Genomic DNA, 16,673 nt, shown 5'->3' with positions numbered 1-16,673 from the left:
CCTTTGAAGGCATCCTATTGTTTAAAAAAATATTAAACATTTTGTATATCTGGTGCAATGACCTCTCTCCCTTTCCGAATCACACCCCTTCACATGAAAACCCAGCCCCCAGAGGCCAGGATCCAGGATCCCACCTCCCAGACCCTCTATCATCCCACCTTTGTAAAAGAAATGGCTGTGGTGGTCCAATGGCCCTACTTCTCACCCCCAACCCGGACCCATCTTTACACAAAAACAGAGCCCCGGTGGTCTATAAGGGCAAAGGCCAGGAGGCTTCATTTTAGAAAATGACCGCTGCTAGGTACGGAGTCTAGGGGGCAGTTCAGGCACCCACTGTACCACCATTGATGCTTTTTTAGGTAAGCAGGGTCTGGGGGATGGGGATCGGGGTCCACTAGACCACCAGCAATCTGTTATTGTGTAAGGGGCTCCAGGGAGGATGGAAGATGGGACAGTTTAATGTAGGCAGTTCAGATGCCTGAAAATAATTGTTTGTTAAGGGGCTGCTGCTGCCGTACACATACTTTGAACTATTTTTCACTTTTTGGGGGAGTCCGGGCTACCTTGACCAGCGTCCCCGAGTTGAGATGGGGGGGGGGGGGGTGGTCAGCAATGACTCCCGTTTGGCCACGAGTGCTTTTTTTAAAAATGTTTCTGCTACTTTAAGTATACGGTGGAAGCCTCGGGACCCACTTTAGGGACCCTGGCTTCCAGCCACACATCTAATGCTTTTCAAAGAGGTGTTGTTATTTTATCATGGCTGACCACCTTCTTGGTCAGTCATGATAAAATATAAACATCAACTTGATTATGCATGACCTTCTTTGCATGCATGTACATTTTTCATGAAAATCACAGGCAAAGATGGTCATTGTGTAAGGGAAGTTGCAAAATATTTCCTATGTTGCACAATATCATGCAATATAACACTCGTTAGAGCCCTAACGCAACTTGATAAATCACATGGATAGCCAAATTACTTTTGGACAGCTGAAGAGCCAGGGATAATCAGCAGTATGCACATTTCGCTAAATATCCCTGCAAAGTTATTCAGGTAAGTTTATCCAGCTAACTTTCAGGCCCATACAGTAAACTCCGCGGGAGAGCCAGCGCTCCGAGGCGAGCGCCCGCTCTCCCAACGCGCACCCAGGCAACTCTCCTGGGCACACGATTCAGTATTTAAATTAGGGCCCCTGCTAATAAGGAGGTGCTAGCGACACTAGCACATCCCTAGCGCCTCCTTATTGGCGGAAGCGGCGGCTGTCAGCGGGTCTGACATTCGACACTTAAATTTACTGACATTGGTTGTCAAACCTGCTGGCAGCCACGAGTTCGGAATACGGATGCCGGCTAAATTGAGTGTCCGTTTTCCGGGCCGTGGGAAATTTTTTTTGGGGGGGCCTCCGACTTAATATCGCTATGATATCGCTATGATATTAAGTTGGAGGGTGTACAGAAAAGCTGTGACTACCTATATAGGGATGTGAATCGTTTTTTAACGATTAAAATTATCGTCCGATAATTTTAATATCGTCTTAAATCGTTATAGAACACGATACAATAGAAATTCTAACGATTTATCGTTAAAAATCGTTAAATCGTGTTAGTGCGCACTAACTCGAGTTAGTGCGCACTAACTGAAAATGATACAAATTGACACTTTCCAGGTCAGTAAAGGTCAGTTAGGAATGAATATGTGTTCCTATTGGCTGGCTGCCCTCTTATCTATTGATGTTAACCAGGTTCCCACTGAGGTGATGGTTGGGGGGATGGGAAATGGAAATGGAAACTCAGGAACACTAACAGAAAATGATACAAATTATTGACACTGTTCCAGGTCAGTAAAGGTCAGATAGGAATGAATATGTATTCCTATTGGCTGGCTGCCCTCTTATCTATTGATGTTACCAAGGTTCCAACTGAGGTGATGGTTGGGGGGATGGGAAATGAAAACTGTTGGTAGTTGACAAAAAAAGTAATGTGATCAGTCAATATGACTAGAACCTGTGCCCTATTCCTGATACCAGGGGTGTTGTGATCTTCCTGCACTCAGTGCCCTATCCCTGATACCAGTCTGAGACAGCTCCCTCCCTGCATTACTAGTGAGAGGCTGGCTTCACAGACAGGGGGGAGCTGCCTGACCCTCACTCCTGACTTCCCCCATGTCCCAGCTAGTGAATGGTGTGTGGGTGAGGGGGGGGGAGGATGGTGAAGTCGGAGACAGCTCCCTCCCTGCATTACTAGTGAGAGGCTGGCTTCATAGACAGGGGGGAGCTGCCTGACCCTCACTCCTGACTTCCCCCATGTCCCAGCTAGTGAATGGTGTGTGGGGGAGGATGGTGAAGTCTGAGACAGCTTCCTCCCTGCATTACTAGTGAGAGGCTGGCTTCACAGACAGGGGGGAGCTGCCTGACCCTCACTCCTCCGGGGTATTGTGATCTTCCTGCACACAGTGCCCTATCCCTGATACCAGGGGTGTTGTGATCTTCCTGCATGCAGTGCCCTATCCCTATTAATACCAGGAGTGTTGTGATCTTCCTGCACGCAGTGCCCTATCCCTAAAACCTGGGGTGTTGTGATCTTCCTGCACACAGTGCCCTATTCCTGATACCAGGAGTGTTGTGATCTTCCTGCATGCAGTGCCCTATCCCTGATACCGGGATGTGTGCAAGAAGATCCCAACACCCCCGGTATCAGGAATAGGGCACTGTGTGTAGGAAGATCACAACACCCCTGGTATTAGGGATAGGGCACTGTGTGCAGGAAGATCACAACACTCCTGGTATTAATAGGGATAGGGCACTGTGTACATGAAGATCACAACACCCCTGGTTCCAGGGATAGGGCACTGTGTGCAGGAAGATCACAACACCCCTGGTGTCAGGGTTAGGGCACTGTGTGCAGGAAGATCACAACACTCCTGGTATTAATAGGGATAGGGCACTGTGTGCAGGAAGATCACAACACCCCTGGTGCCAGGGTTAGGGCACTGTGTGCAGGAAGATCACAACACTCCTGGTATTAATAGGGATAGGGCACTGTGTGCAGGAAGATCACAACACCCCTGGTGCCAGGGTTAGGGCACTGTGTGCAGGAAGATCACAACACTCCTGGTATTAATAGGGATAGGGCACTGTGTGCAGGAAGATCACAACAACCCTGGTGCCAGGGTTAGGGCACTGTGTGCAGGAAGATCACAACACTCCTGGTATTAATAGGGGTAGGGCACTGTGTGCAGGAAGATCACAACAACCCTGGTGCCAGGGTTAGGGCACTGTGTGCAGGAAGATCACAACACTCCTGGTATTAATAGGGATAGGGCACTGTGTGCAGGAAGATCACAACACCCCTGGTGTCAGGGTTAGGGCACTGTGTGCAGGAAGATCACAACACTCCTGGTATTAATAGGGATAGGGCACTGTGTGCAGGAAGATCACAACACCCCTGGTGCCAGGGTTAGGACACTGTGTGCAGGAAGATCACAACACTCCTGGTATTAATAGGGATAGAGCACTGTGTGCAGGAAGATCACAACAACCCTGGTGCCAGGGTTAGGGCACTGTGTGCAGGAAGATCACAACACTGCTGGTATTAATAGGGATAGGGCACTGTGTGCAGGAAGATCACAACAACCCTGGTGCCAGGGTTAGGGCACTGTGTGCAGGAAGATCACAACACTGCTGGTATTAATAGGGATAGGGCACTGTGTGCAGGAAGATCACAACACCCCTGGTGCCAGGGTTAGGGCACTGTGTGCAGGAAGATCACAACACTCCTGGTATTAATAGGGATAGGGCACTGTGTACATGAAGATCACAACACCCCTGGTGCCAGGGATAGGGCACTGTGTGCAGGAAGATCACAACACCCCTGGTGTCAGGGTTAGGGCACTGTGTGCAGGAAGATCACAACACTCCTGGTATTAATAGGGATAGGGCACTGTGTGCAGGAAGATCACAACACCCCTGGTGCCAGGGTTAGGGCACTGTGTGCAGGAAGATCACAACACTCCTGGTATTAATAGGGATAGGGCACTGTGTGCAGGAAGATCACAACACCCCTGGTGCCAGGGTTAGGGCACTGTGTGCAGGAAGATCACAACACTCCTGGTATTAATAGGGATAGGGCACTGTGTGCAGGAAGATCACAACAACCCTGGTGCCAGGGTTAGGGCACTGTGTGCAGGAAGATCACAACACTCCTGGTATTAATAGGGATAGGGCACTGTGTGCAGGAAGATCACAACACCCCTGGTGCCAGGGTTAGGACACTGTGTGCAGGAAGATCACAACACTCCTGGTATTAATAGGGATAGAGCACTGTGTGCAGGAAGATCACAACAACCCTGGTGCCAGGGTTAGGGCACTGTGTGCAGGAAGATCACAACACTGCTGGTATTAATAGGGATAGGGCACTGTGTGCAGGAAGATCACAATACCCCTGGTATCAGGGTTAGGGCACAAGTTCTAGTCACATTGACTGATCACATTACTTGTTTTGTCAAGCTACCAACTGTTTCCATTTCCCATCCCCCATATACTGTCAGTGGGAAGCTTGGTAACATGAATAAATAAGAGGGCAGCCAATAGGAATACATATTCATTCCTAAACTGACCTTAACTGACCTGAAAAGTGTCAAATTGTATCATTTTCAGGTAGTGCGCACTAACTCCCAGTTAGTGCGCACTAATCGGAAAAAATGATTTTTAACGATTTTTTAACTAAAAAATCGTGCCTAACACGATTTTCTTGCCCTGCCACACGATTTCTATCGTTAAGACGATATGGAAAACGATTCACATCTCTACTACCTAATAGGCTCATCAACATGCATTTGCATGTGATTAGCACTTTTAGTTTCGTGGGAGGGTTGGCCACATGTTTTCCACACGCTATTACCCCTTACTGTATAAGGGGTAATAATAGCGAGTCAAAAACACGCGACCAAACGGGGGCTAACGGTGTGCTCGACCGAGCGCACCATTCTGTAGGGATGTGCAGACAAAAAGTTTATGTTCATAAGTCCATAAGTCAAAAGGGGGGGTCAATTTCGGTCAATATGGACATATGTAGAATTCCATAAGTTGAGTCTATGTCCATACGTGCACCGATTCCCTAAATAAAAATTTAAACCCCTCACCCTCCTTAATCCCCCCCCAAGACTTACCAAAACTCCCTGATGGTCCAGCGGAGAGTCAGGACGCCATTTCTATATTCCTTTGCGAGGAGCACGTGACGTCGGCGTCACGTCGGAGTGAAGCGGACGTCACGTGATTCCCCACGCTTTCGCTCCGGGTCCCTCGTTGGACACAACCGGAACTTTTGGCCAGCTTGGGGGGGCCTCCTGACCCCCCCAAGCTGGCCAAAAGTTCCGGTGCGATATTAAGTCGGGAATCACGTGACGTCCGCTTCACTCCGACGTGACGCCGACGTCACGTGCTCCTCGCAAAGGAATATAGAAATGGCGTCCTGACTCTCCGCTGGACCACCAGGGAGTTTTGGTAAGTCTTGGGGGGGACTAAGGAGGGTGAGGGGTTTAAATTTTTATTTAGGATCAACAATCGCGATTTCCAACGTATTCAACAAAGCTATGTTGAATAAGTTGGAAATCCGATCCTTTTCGCCTCATCACTTTTTTAAGTTAAAAAAAAAAATTACGTTGCGTTTTACATATGCGTTGAAAACGAATGCACACCCCTACCATTCTGTATTGACCTGATTGTTGTCAGACAGCAGTTGAATATAAACCTCATTAGGTCAGCATCATTCATTGAAGACTGATGAAGTCAAAACATATTGGGGTAGATTTTCAGAGCCCTGCTCGCCTAAATCCGCCCAAAACCGGGCGGATTTAGGCGAGCAGGGCCCTGCGCGCCGGGAAGCCTATTTTACATAGGCCTCCCGGCGCGCGCAGAGCCCCGGGACTCGCGTAAGTCCCGGGGTTCTCGGAGGGGGGCGTGTCGGGGGCGTGTCGGGGGGCGGGCCCGGTCGCCGCGGCGTTCCGGGGGCGTGTCGGCAGCGTTTTGGGGGCGGGTATGGGGCGTGGCTACGGCCCGGGGGCGTGGCCGCGCCCTCCGTACCTGCCCCCAGGTCGCGGCCCGGCGCGCAGCAGGCCCGCTGGCGCGCGGGGATTTACGTCTCCCTCCGGGAGGCGTAAATCCCCCGACAAAGGTAAGGGGGGGGTGTAGACAGGGCCGGGCGGGTGGGTTAGGTAGGGGAAGGGAGGGGAAGGTGAGGGGAGGGCAAAGGAAAGTTCCCTCCAAGGCCGCTCCGATTTCGGAGCGGCCTTGGAGGGAACGGGGGGAGGCAGCGCGGCTCGGCGCGCGCAGGCTATACAAAATCGATAGCCTTGCGCGCGCCGATCCAGGATTTTAGTAGATACGCGCGACTACGCGCGTATCTACTAAAATCCAGCGTACTTTTGTTTGCGCCTGGAGCGCAAACAAAAGTAGGCTGTTCGCGCTCGTCTGAAAATCTACCCCATTGGTTCTATTCATTTTCAGTTGCTAGCCTAAGACATTGTTTGTTGTCATTTACAGAAGCTCAGTCTAGATGAATTTTCACATTGTTTGAATTATGTTTAAATTCCTTATTCTCTAACTAGAATAACCATTCACTGAAACCGACACAGTGTACTGTATATGTGTGTAATCTCCATTGTTTAGTGGACATCCACAGTAAAATAAAATATTAGATAAAGTAGGAAAAGTAGTTCTTTTCTTGGTACTTTTACGCTGTTTACTATTATCTTGTTTTATCTTTTCTTTTTAGATTGTATTTAAAGGGCCACAGTGGAACTGCAGGGAAGCAGAGTAGTCTAATTTTACATGGTGCAGATTTTAGCACTAAAGATGCCGATAATGACAACTGCATGTGTAAATGTGCCCTAATGCTCACAGGAGGTAAGTACTCCAGGATTATGCAGTTTCATGCTTTGAATTATTATACTAAGTAAAGAAACAAAGTTGTACATTTAATAAACATTGATACAAATCAGTTCTTAATCAGAATTAAGGACAACTTGATTTAGTCCCATTAATGCATGAGGTCATTCAGTTCCATTTTGTTTTTCACAGTCAGCAGGGAAGGAGTGCCTTCTCCTACCCTCTCATTATCTTATGCACAACCTTCAAAAAGTTGGAGTTTGATTGATCTGGAGGACTTTGATCTTGCCTTTGGGGGCGGGGGGAGGAGATCTCTAATGTTTGCATGTGGAGATCATAGTTCCCTTTAAGCTGAGCACATGAGTGATTGCTCATACATTTTGGAACATCACTCACAGGTTTTACATAGGCTTTTACATGCTTATTTTCTTTGTGTTATATAAAAAAAATGCAACGTTAATGCTGAAGCTTAAAAATGATTGCTTTAAAAAATATTTGTTTCTCACACAAATAAAAAATTTGCATTCACCTAGTCCCTCCTTGGAGGGAACATTGGTGGATAGTTGGGGGTACTTTGGTCCAGGGGGATACTTATTCTTGGCCCAGTGGGGCTTTTATTCTTGCTTCAAGGGGGTGGAAAGTATGAGAGTTAAATTGGCTTTGGGCACCATTTACTCTTGATGGAAGGGTGCGGGAACTTCAACATGAGTGTGACCTTATTCTTACTTCCAAAGACCCCACACTTACCCATGTGGGGTCTTTATTCTTAACTCGGAGGGGGAAGGGGAAGTTTGCCCACCACTCCAGTCGGGTTCATGTTAGCCACTATTGGCAAGCCCAAAAACTTAACATCTTCACTCAAATCATTGTACCCTCAATATTGAAATCGCGTTTATCACTAGATAACCGGATACTTAGGACTTATCCAGCTAAGCAGTGCCTGCAGAAATCTGGCTATGTTTTGCATCCATCACTTAGCTGGATAAGTCACTTATCCTGCTAAGTGAATAACCAGATAGTGAATGGATGGGGAATGGGCAGATAAGTGTCTATATTCAGCCTTATCCATTTAAGTTAACTGAATAAGTTAGACCTGCTCAATAGCAGCTCACACAAAACAAATTTGCATTCATCTAGTCCCTCCTTGGAGGGAACATTGGTGGAGAGTTGGGGTACTTTGGTCCAGGGGGTTACTTATTCTTGGCCCAGTGGGGCTTTTATTCTTGCTTCAAGGGGGTGGAAAGTTTGAGAGTTAAATTGGCTTTGGGCACCATTTACTCTTGATGGAAGGGTGTGGGAACTTCAACCTGAGTGTGACCTTATTCTTACTTCCAGAGGAGAGAGGGGTAGGAGGACACTTACCCATGGGGGGTCTTTATTCTTAACTCGGAGGGGGAATTGTCTGGTTATATTCAACAATGAAAACAAGTAGATGGATCGGTGTGAACAGGACTTTATTGAAGCTTGCCCATTTACTTGTTTTCATTGCTGACAGCCATCTTGGATCGGCTACAGGTTTGCTTTCTTGGTTATATTCAACAGCATAGCCATACAGCTGAATATCCCTTCTAAGTTAACTGGATAAATAGATCTTAGATAACTGAGATAACCAGATATCTTTGAATATTGGGCCCATTGTGTTAAGTCTGTGTAACTATTAGCACAGACCAGCAAACAAAAGTGCTTTAAATAATTAGCATTAGTATACATTAAACATGTTAACACATATTAAAGCATGTTTAGCACATGTTAACATTTTCATTAACATTAACTCACTTTAGTAAATAGGCCCCAAAGAAAGATGTAATGGCAGCAGTGGAATAAAATGGTCTATCCCCTTTTCAGTGCAAGAGTTCATGCTTTAGAAGCACCGACATGAATATAAAAAAAATTACTTATTTGTTTCAACTAAAGTGTTTCCTTCTGGTAGCCATATTGACCTTGCAGAAAACTGGAGTCTTTATAGACTGTGATATTTTTTAAACGACCAACCAAAAACAGATGTTATAATACATGAGCTTTCAAGATAGGTCTCTTCTTCACATAAACTATAATTGGATAATTTATACCGTACTTTCTTGTTGTACAAGATTATTTATATAGTCACAATGCACCTTCTCTGAAGACTTTATAATCTAAATTTGAAGATAAGCAGGCAAAGTAGTTTCTTCAAGTTCACACAGTGACTAATGATTAGAAGAGAATTAGGAACGCCAGAGAATTAGGAACTCCAGTTCTGAGCTAACCAGCCCAAATGGAATGCTGTCACTAAACTAATGATAGGTATGCCAGAAAGATAGAGGAAACGTTGAAGGTGTACTGTGAAAAGCAAGATATCTAGGAAATAAGTACAATTATAAAGAGCACAGAAAAGCAAGGTGTACGTTTTGAGAAAATTTGGGTGCAAAAGTTCCAAAAGTCTGCAAGATAGTTTGCACAGTTTTGAAATAGAGTATGTTTTGTCCAAGAAGCACTGTTGGACTTGTACCTGATTCTGAATTTTTTCTCTAATAGGCTCAAGTCCTGAAATATTTTTTGAATGTCTCTGCTTTCAAATATATCCATGTATCTATATATACCTACATTTATATATCCATACACTGTATGTATTCGTGTGGAATATATTGCCTTCCAGAAAATGTAGAAAAATAAAGCATTAACCAAAATCTCATCTCTTCCTAAAATTGAGCAAGCTTTCTGAATTTTATAAATTAAGTTACCTATTTATTTATTTATTTGCAAATTCTTGTATATCTCTTTTGCAAATGTGATCAGGGTGGATTACATCTTAAAACCTACACAGTATGAGTAACAAAGTAAAAACAAAATAGCAATAAAATAACAATATATCTCTGAACAATCTACATTTAAATTAATGCCAGCATCAAATGATTTAATAGCAATACTGTCCAGTTCAGTCCTTTTATCTGATTTTAAGATGTAATGACTGCTGCCTTATAAAAAAAAAAAAAAAAGCATGTCAAACATTCTAATTGATGCAAAAAGCTTTGCCCAACATTTCTGCCAATCCAAAAGACATCTCTTATACATGTATCAGTCAGGGTAAACAGGCTTTGCATTTTGATTTCAGTGCTGTTTCAATCCTTTGATAAATATTGCTTGAATAGTGATTTATTGTTATGTACCTTCATTTTAATTTGGAACTTATGCAATAGAGGTTGGCATGCATACTAAGAATGTATATGAGGTAATTTTAAACATTATTTATGTGCATAAAATGGTGGTTTATGTATGTAAATGTATTTTATAAAATTGGTTTGGAATTGTGTGCATATGAGTATGTGCAAAACCTGAGTTCATTCATAGTCTATGTACACAAAATAGATATTTCAGTGCACAGAGTTGGGATTTACATGCATACTTTGCTTTTGAAAGGTATAAATGCAAGATAACCTGCACAAGCTATTCCCTGAAAAGAGCAATCATAACTTTGTGCAGGTTAGTTTGTGAATGTTCTTAGGGAAAATCTTCAAAGTGAAATTATGTGCTTAAGTTTGCATTGAAACTTGGTGTAACTTATGCACTTTGGCAAGACATCCATTACATGAGTTGATACAAAATTACCCTCCCTCAGGAAAAATTTTAAAACACTATTTACCTGAGTACTTTTTCTGTAGACCCTCCTGACCCCCACAAGACTTGCCAAAAGCCCCTGGTGGTCCAGCGGGGGGTCCGGGAGCCATCTCCTGCACTCACGCCCTCGTCTGCTGGTATTCAAAATGGCGCCGATAGCCTTTGACCTTACTATGTCACAGGGGCTACCGGTTCCATTGGTCAGCCCCTGTCACATGGTAGGAGCACAAGATGGCGCCGGCCATCCATTGCTCCTACCATGTGACAGGGGCTGACCAATGGCACCAGTAGCCCCTGTGACATAGTAAGGGCAAAGGCTATTGGCACCATTTTGAATAACGGCAGCCAACGGCGTGAGTGCAGGAGATGGCACCCGGACCCCCTGCTGGACCACCAGGGAGTTTTGGTAAGTCTTGGGGAGATCAGGAGGGTGGGGGGTTGTTTAAATTCGCTCCTTTAGACGGCCGAATAATTCGGTGAAGATTCATTGTATTCGTGGGGAATCGCGATATGTTTCACTTCCCCACAAATACAACAAATATGGCCCTATACGTTGCGGTTTACCAATACATTGGAAACAAATGCACACCCCTAATCTCTAGCACCTTACAGCATAGGCTTTGATATTGTGTCCAGATTCCCAACTTGCATAGCACATTCCAGTGCTATTAGGCACTAACTTACATATATTTGTCCAGTTGGCATAGGCATGTCATGAGGCCATGGAGGACCAGCACTGGCATCCCTCCACAGGTGGGGATGATATGGCAAAGGATAAAGAATGCCATTGTAATTCTCCCAGAAATAATTAAGGAGTTAAATAACTGCTTGACAGTTGTTGCCACTCTTATTTATTTATTTATTTATTTATTTGTTTGTTTGTTTATTTATTTATTTGATAAATGTTTATGTTCCACCTATAATGACAGAACATGCTAATCAGATTACAAACAGCACAATCATAGAGGCCACAGCTGATGACTAATTGCCTGCAGGGCTATTGGTGCAGAAAGGTACTCTTATCTCTGGATGGGAGAGTATAACAGAACATGTTTTTTTAGAATGCAAAATGAATCTAATCATCCTGTTTTGTTACCTCCAGGGGTCAGAGTGGCCATAGTGAACAGAGTGGGAGCTGTGCAGAGAGTTGAACCAAAAGGAGATGTGCCTGGACTATTTACCACTAACTGGAAAATGTTCAGGACTCCTCAATTCCCCAATCTTTGAAAGCCAGGTTATATCAGAAGTTAGTGCAATGAGTTAGCATATTCTCATACTTTAAGTGGGATGTGGGATGAAGATGACACTAGGAATATGCATTCATTTGAAACAAATGGCTAAAACATGAAAAATTACTCTATTTTAATTTCATTCATAGCCCTTCAAAACAAATGGAAGGAGCCCTATAAATGAAATGGGAATTTAATCTCTCTCATTTATGTTGCCCATTCGAGTCTATGGCCCATTGAAATCTGTGGCTGTGTACTGCAAAACAACAATTGGTTAATATATCAACCAACTCTTTCCTGTGTAATTACACAGCTATATCTGAGCTGAGGTAGTACAACTGGCAAGGAAACCACACAGAAGAGAAATCACAATGTAGCATCTTTTTAACTAGCCTATAGCTGCAAACTATATAAAGTAATGCAGACCTACCCCATTATAAACTCTGGGCATGTGTAATAAGCTCTGTGTTTCCTCACTAGTACTTGGTGTTTGGAGAAGGCTTCTCAAAGTTTACAAAAAAAGCTAGAAAGTTTGGGCTTTGATACTGGTTAAAGGATGTTTCTGATCCTCTCTGTTCTTTAGTGGTCTTACTCCCTGTGCCAGAAGGACAAAGGTAGTGGTTGTTGCTGTTTTTTTTTTTATTTTTCTCATCACTGAGGGAGGGTCAGTGTGGAGATTGTATCAGTGTGTCAGAAGACAGTGTGGAGATTGTAGCAGTACTAATGATTTTTTTGTCTCTGTCTGAAAACCAATGAGGTGAAGGTATCCTGACATACTGAAGAGAAGAAGAGTCTTATTAATGTGTCAGTCTTTTTGGTTCTGTTAGTGCTTAATAGGTTTTGGGTTGTGGATTAGAAAATGAGTCAGTCAGCACTAAGTGAACATAGCATACACATACATTGTATGTGCCTGTATCTGTATGTGTGAGGGTGGTGACAGACAGTTGGAGGTACAGTTGCAATAACAATAAATAAATTATTTTGTAATATCCAAACCCTTTGGTAGGCAGGTAGTGCACTTCAATAAATTCAATCTTGTCAGGAAAAGGGAGAGGAAAAAATGAAAGACTTAGTAGCTTTGTTAGGGGCAGACAAATTGGAGGAGAGCCACCCCAGCCTAGAAGCAGTAAGTAAAAAAGGATTTTATGCCCTTAAATTGAAGAGAGATTTATTTTAGATGCAGAATGGCAGGAGAAGAAGGCAGCTCAAAACAGAAGCAATTTAAATTTGGAGAGCATGTGTCTTCACAGCCTGTTCCTTTCCCTTTTAATTTAGAGATGAAACAAAAGGAGGAGAGCCAACCAGGGCAAAAACATGGACAGGAGAGGAAGATGTGCAACAAACAAAACCATTAGCATAATCCTCTACTTACTGCTTCTCAGGCAATGGAGGCAGTATTTTCAACAATAGATTCTGAGGAAAAATCTTGCATTGGATTCCCTGAATCAGCAGATATTGAAGAGCTAGTAATTGAAGAAAATTATGAACTATTAATCATGAGCATCTTAGCTTCAAGTTTGGTGATGGGAAGATATATTATGTTAATGATAGTAATGATAGCAACCCCCAGGAAGGGCAGACTAAGTAGATAAAGATTGTGAGTAATGCCTCTGGCATTTTTCCTTATAGTCTACCTTCAACCACTACTTAGTGTTAGTATCTACCACCAAAGATGTAGTAAAGATATCACAGAAGACATTCCCAATCTAGAGGCATTTTAAAATGAAGATCAACCTGTGTTTTACTCAGTTTATTCCCTGTTATAAGTATATTAGTCAAGAGAAGCAAGTGGAGCATGACAAACACTGATATGCAGCATTGCCCACAGAAGCATCATCTGCTAGCATTGGAATCAAGGGAAGGTGTCAGTACCACCCTGGGGACCCCTTCTGCCAACCAAAGAAAAAGTCAGAAGAAAGTGGTTAAAAAAGAGAAGACTTTTCCACATTGTGATCCATTGGCCCCTTCCAGCAGTCAGGTGGCAGTCTATCAGTCCCCTGCCATGTGTACAAAGCATAAACCTACTATAGAGGAAATGGGGTGGTGTTCTGTAGCCCTGAAAAGGCAGTCAGCATCATAAATAGTAATGAGGAGGATCAGGGGAATGAGTGTCATTGATGGCCAGACCCTTCAGGTAGTAGAGAACATGAAATTTAAGCATCTACTGCATTTTTTAGTCTCAAAATACAAAATCCCTTCCAGGACTACATAGAACATATAGAAACATAGAAATGATGGCAGAAGAAGACAAATAGGCTCATCCAGTCAGCTCAGCAAGCTCTCACACTTATTTTCTCATGCTTATCTGGTACTCTGACCGCTGAGTTCAAGGCCCTTATTGGTAACTTTTTCATTCTTATTTCTTTCCACCCCTGCCATTGATGCAGAGAGCAGTGTTGGAGCTGCATCAAAGTGAAGTATAAGGCTTAATGTTTGAGGGTAGTAAACTTCGTATCAAGCAAGTTACCCCAATGTTTGTATACTTATACTTCTCAGCTCAATGCCTTGTTAGATGTTCTCTGGATGTAAATCCTATTTCTTCATTCCCCCCCTGCTGTTGAAGCAGTGAGCTGCACTGGATATGCATTCAAAGTGAAGTGTCAGGCTTAATTTGTTAGCGGTAGTAACCGCCACAATAAGCAAGGTACTCCAATGCTTATTTGTTTACCTAGACTGTGCAATTCAGTTCATGTTGGTTGTTGTCTGAATATAAATCCTCTTTTCTTCATTCTACCTGATGTTGAAGCAGTGAGCTATGCTGGTTATGCTTTCCAAATGAAGTAACAGGTAGAGATGTGAATCGTGTCCTCGATCGTCTTAACGATCGATTTCGGCTGGGAGGGGGAGGGAATCGTATTGTTGCCGTTTGGGTTTTAAAAATATCGTGAAAAATTGTTAAAATCGTGAGCCAACCCCCTAAAACCCACCCCCGACGCTTTAAATTAAATCCCCCACCCTCCCGAACCCCCCCCCAATGCTTTAAATTATCTGGGGATCCAGCGTTTTCCGTACGGGAAACGATTCGCGGCAAGAAATCGCTTCCTGAACCCCGCTGGACTCTGAGAAACTTTTGGCCAGCTTGGGGGGGCCTCCTGACCCCCACAAGACTTGCCAAAAGTCCAGCGGGGGTCCGGAATGACCTCCTGCGTCGAATCGTTTTTGTCTATGGCTGCCGCCATTTTGCGGCGGCCATTTTGCAAAATGGCGCCGGCTGAATACAAAAGGATTCAATTGAGGGGGCCGTTCCGGACCGCCGCCGTTCTGGACCACCGCAGGATCCCCAGGTAATTTAAAGCATTTGGGGGGGGGGGTTCGGGAGGGTGGGGGATTTAATTTAAAGGGTCGGGGGTGGGTTTTAGGGGGTTTTAGTGTGCCGGTTTTCCTGCCCTCCCCCTTCCCCCGATTTACGATTTTTTAACGATAAATCGGGGGAATTGGTATTGTATCGTGGCCCTAACGATTTTTGACGATTTAAAATATATCGGACGATATTTTAAATCGTCAAAAAACGATTCACATCCCTAGTAACAGGCTTAATTGGTTCACGGTAGTAACCGCCACAACAAGTAAACTACTCCCACGCTTATTTCTTTACCCAGACTGTGCAATTCAGTCCTTTTTGGTTGTTGTCTGAATGTACATCTTTTTATCTTCATTTCCCCCCCCTGCTGTTGAAGCATAGATCTATACTGGATATGCATTGAAAGTGAAGTATCAGGCTTAATTGGTTTGGGGTAGTAACCACCACAACAAGCAAGCTACTCCCACACTTATTTGTTTACCCAGACTGTGCTACCTTGTTGGTTGTTGCCTGAATACAAATCCTCACATTTCCTCTTGCCATTGAATCGTAGAGCAATGTTGGAGTCGCATTAAACATGTTAACGTTTATTAAATAAGGGTATTAAACACCAGGTAGTAGCAGTTATTCCAGCAAGCCACCCCCATACCTCTTCTCTTCATTCCCATCTTCCAGGCTTTATGGATCCACAGTGTTTATCCCACGCCCAATTGAAATCCTTCACAGTTTTGGTCTTCATCACTTCCTCTGGAAGGGCGTTCCAGGCATCCTCCACCCTCTCCGTGAAGAAATACTTCCTGACATTGGTTCTGAGTCTTCCTCCCTGGAGTTTTAAATAATGACCCTTGGTTCTGCTGATTTATTTCCTATGGAAAAGGTTTGTCATTGACTTTGGATCATTTAAACCTTTCAAGTATCTGAACATCTGTATCATACTGGTAAAAAAGACAGCAAACAGAGAGTAGGATTAAATGGTCAATTTTCTCAGTGGTAAAGGGTAAACAGTAGAGTGCCTCAGGGATCTGTACTTGGACCTCTGCTTTTCAATATATATAAAAACGATCTGGAAAGGAATACGATGAGTGAGGTTATCAAATTTGCAGATGATACAAAATTATTCAGAGTAGTTAAATCACAAGCAGACTGTGATACATTACAGGAGGACCTTGCAAGACTGGAAAATTGGGCATCCAAGTGGCAGATGAAATTTAATGTGGACAAGTGCAAGGTGCTGCATATAGGGAAAAATAATCCTTGCTATAGTTACACAATGTTAGGTTCCATATTAGGAACTACTACCCAGGAAAAAGATCTAGGCATCATAGTGGATAATACTTTAAAATTGTCGGCTCAGTGTGCTGCAGCAATCAAAAAAGCAAACAGAATGTTAGGAATTATTGGAAAGGGAATGGTTAATAAAACGGAAAATGTCATAATGCCTCTATATCACTCCGTGGTGAGACCGCACCTTGAATTCTGTGTACAATTCTAGTCACCACATCTCAAAAAGATATAGTTGTGATAAAGAAGGTACAGAGAAGGGCAACCAAAATGATAAAGGAGATGGGACAGCTCCCCTATGAGGAAATGCTGAAGAGGTTAGGACTGTTCAGCTTGGAGAAGAGACGGCTGAGGGGGGATATTGTCACGGTTCTTGCTAGGATG

The 16,673-nt window shown here is 43.8% G+C and overlaps 1 protein-coding gene across 1 annotated transcript in view; it reads left to right on the top strand.

Annotated features, from left to right (window-relative positions):
- ANGPT1 (angiopoietin 1) overlaps nucleotides 1–16,673 on the top strand; it is a 749,830-nt gene that overhangs the window by 700,473 nt on the left and 32,684 nt on the right. The window contains exon 8 of the mRNA XM_029591875.1: nucleotides 6,772–6,902. Coding sequence (XP_029447735.1) covers nucleotides 6,772–6,902 — 131 coding nt within the window. The remainder of the gene's footprint in view (nucleotides 1–6,771; nucleotides 6,903–16,673) is intronic.

The sequence above is a fragment of the Rhinatrema bivittatum genome, chromosome 2 (assembly GCF_901001135.1).
Source record: "Rhinatrema bivittatum chromosome 2, aRhiBiv1.1, whole genome shotgun sequence".
Taxonomy (NCBI): domain Eukaryota; kingdom Metazoa; phylum Chordata; class Amphibia; order Gymnophiona; family Rhinatrematidae; genus Rhinatrema; species Rhinatrema bivittatum.
This window is presented reverse-complemented; position numbering and strand designations above follow the sequence as displayed.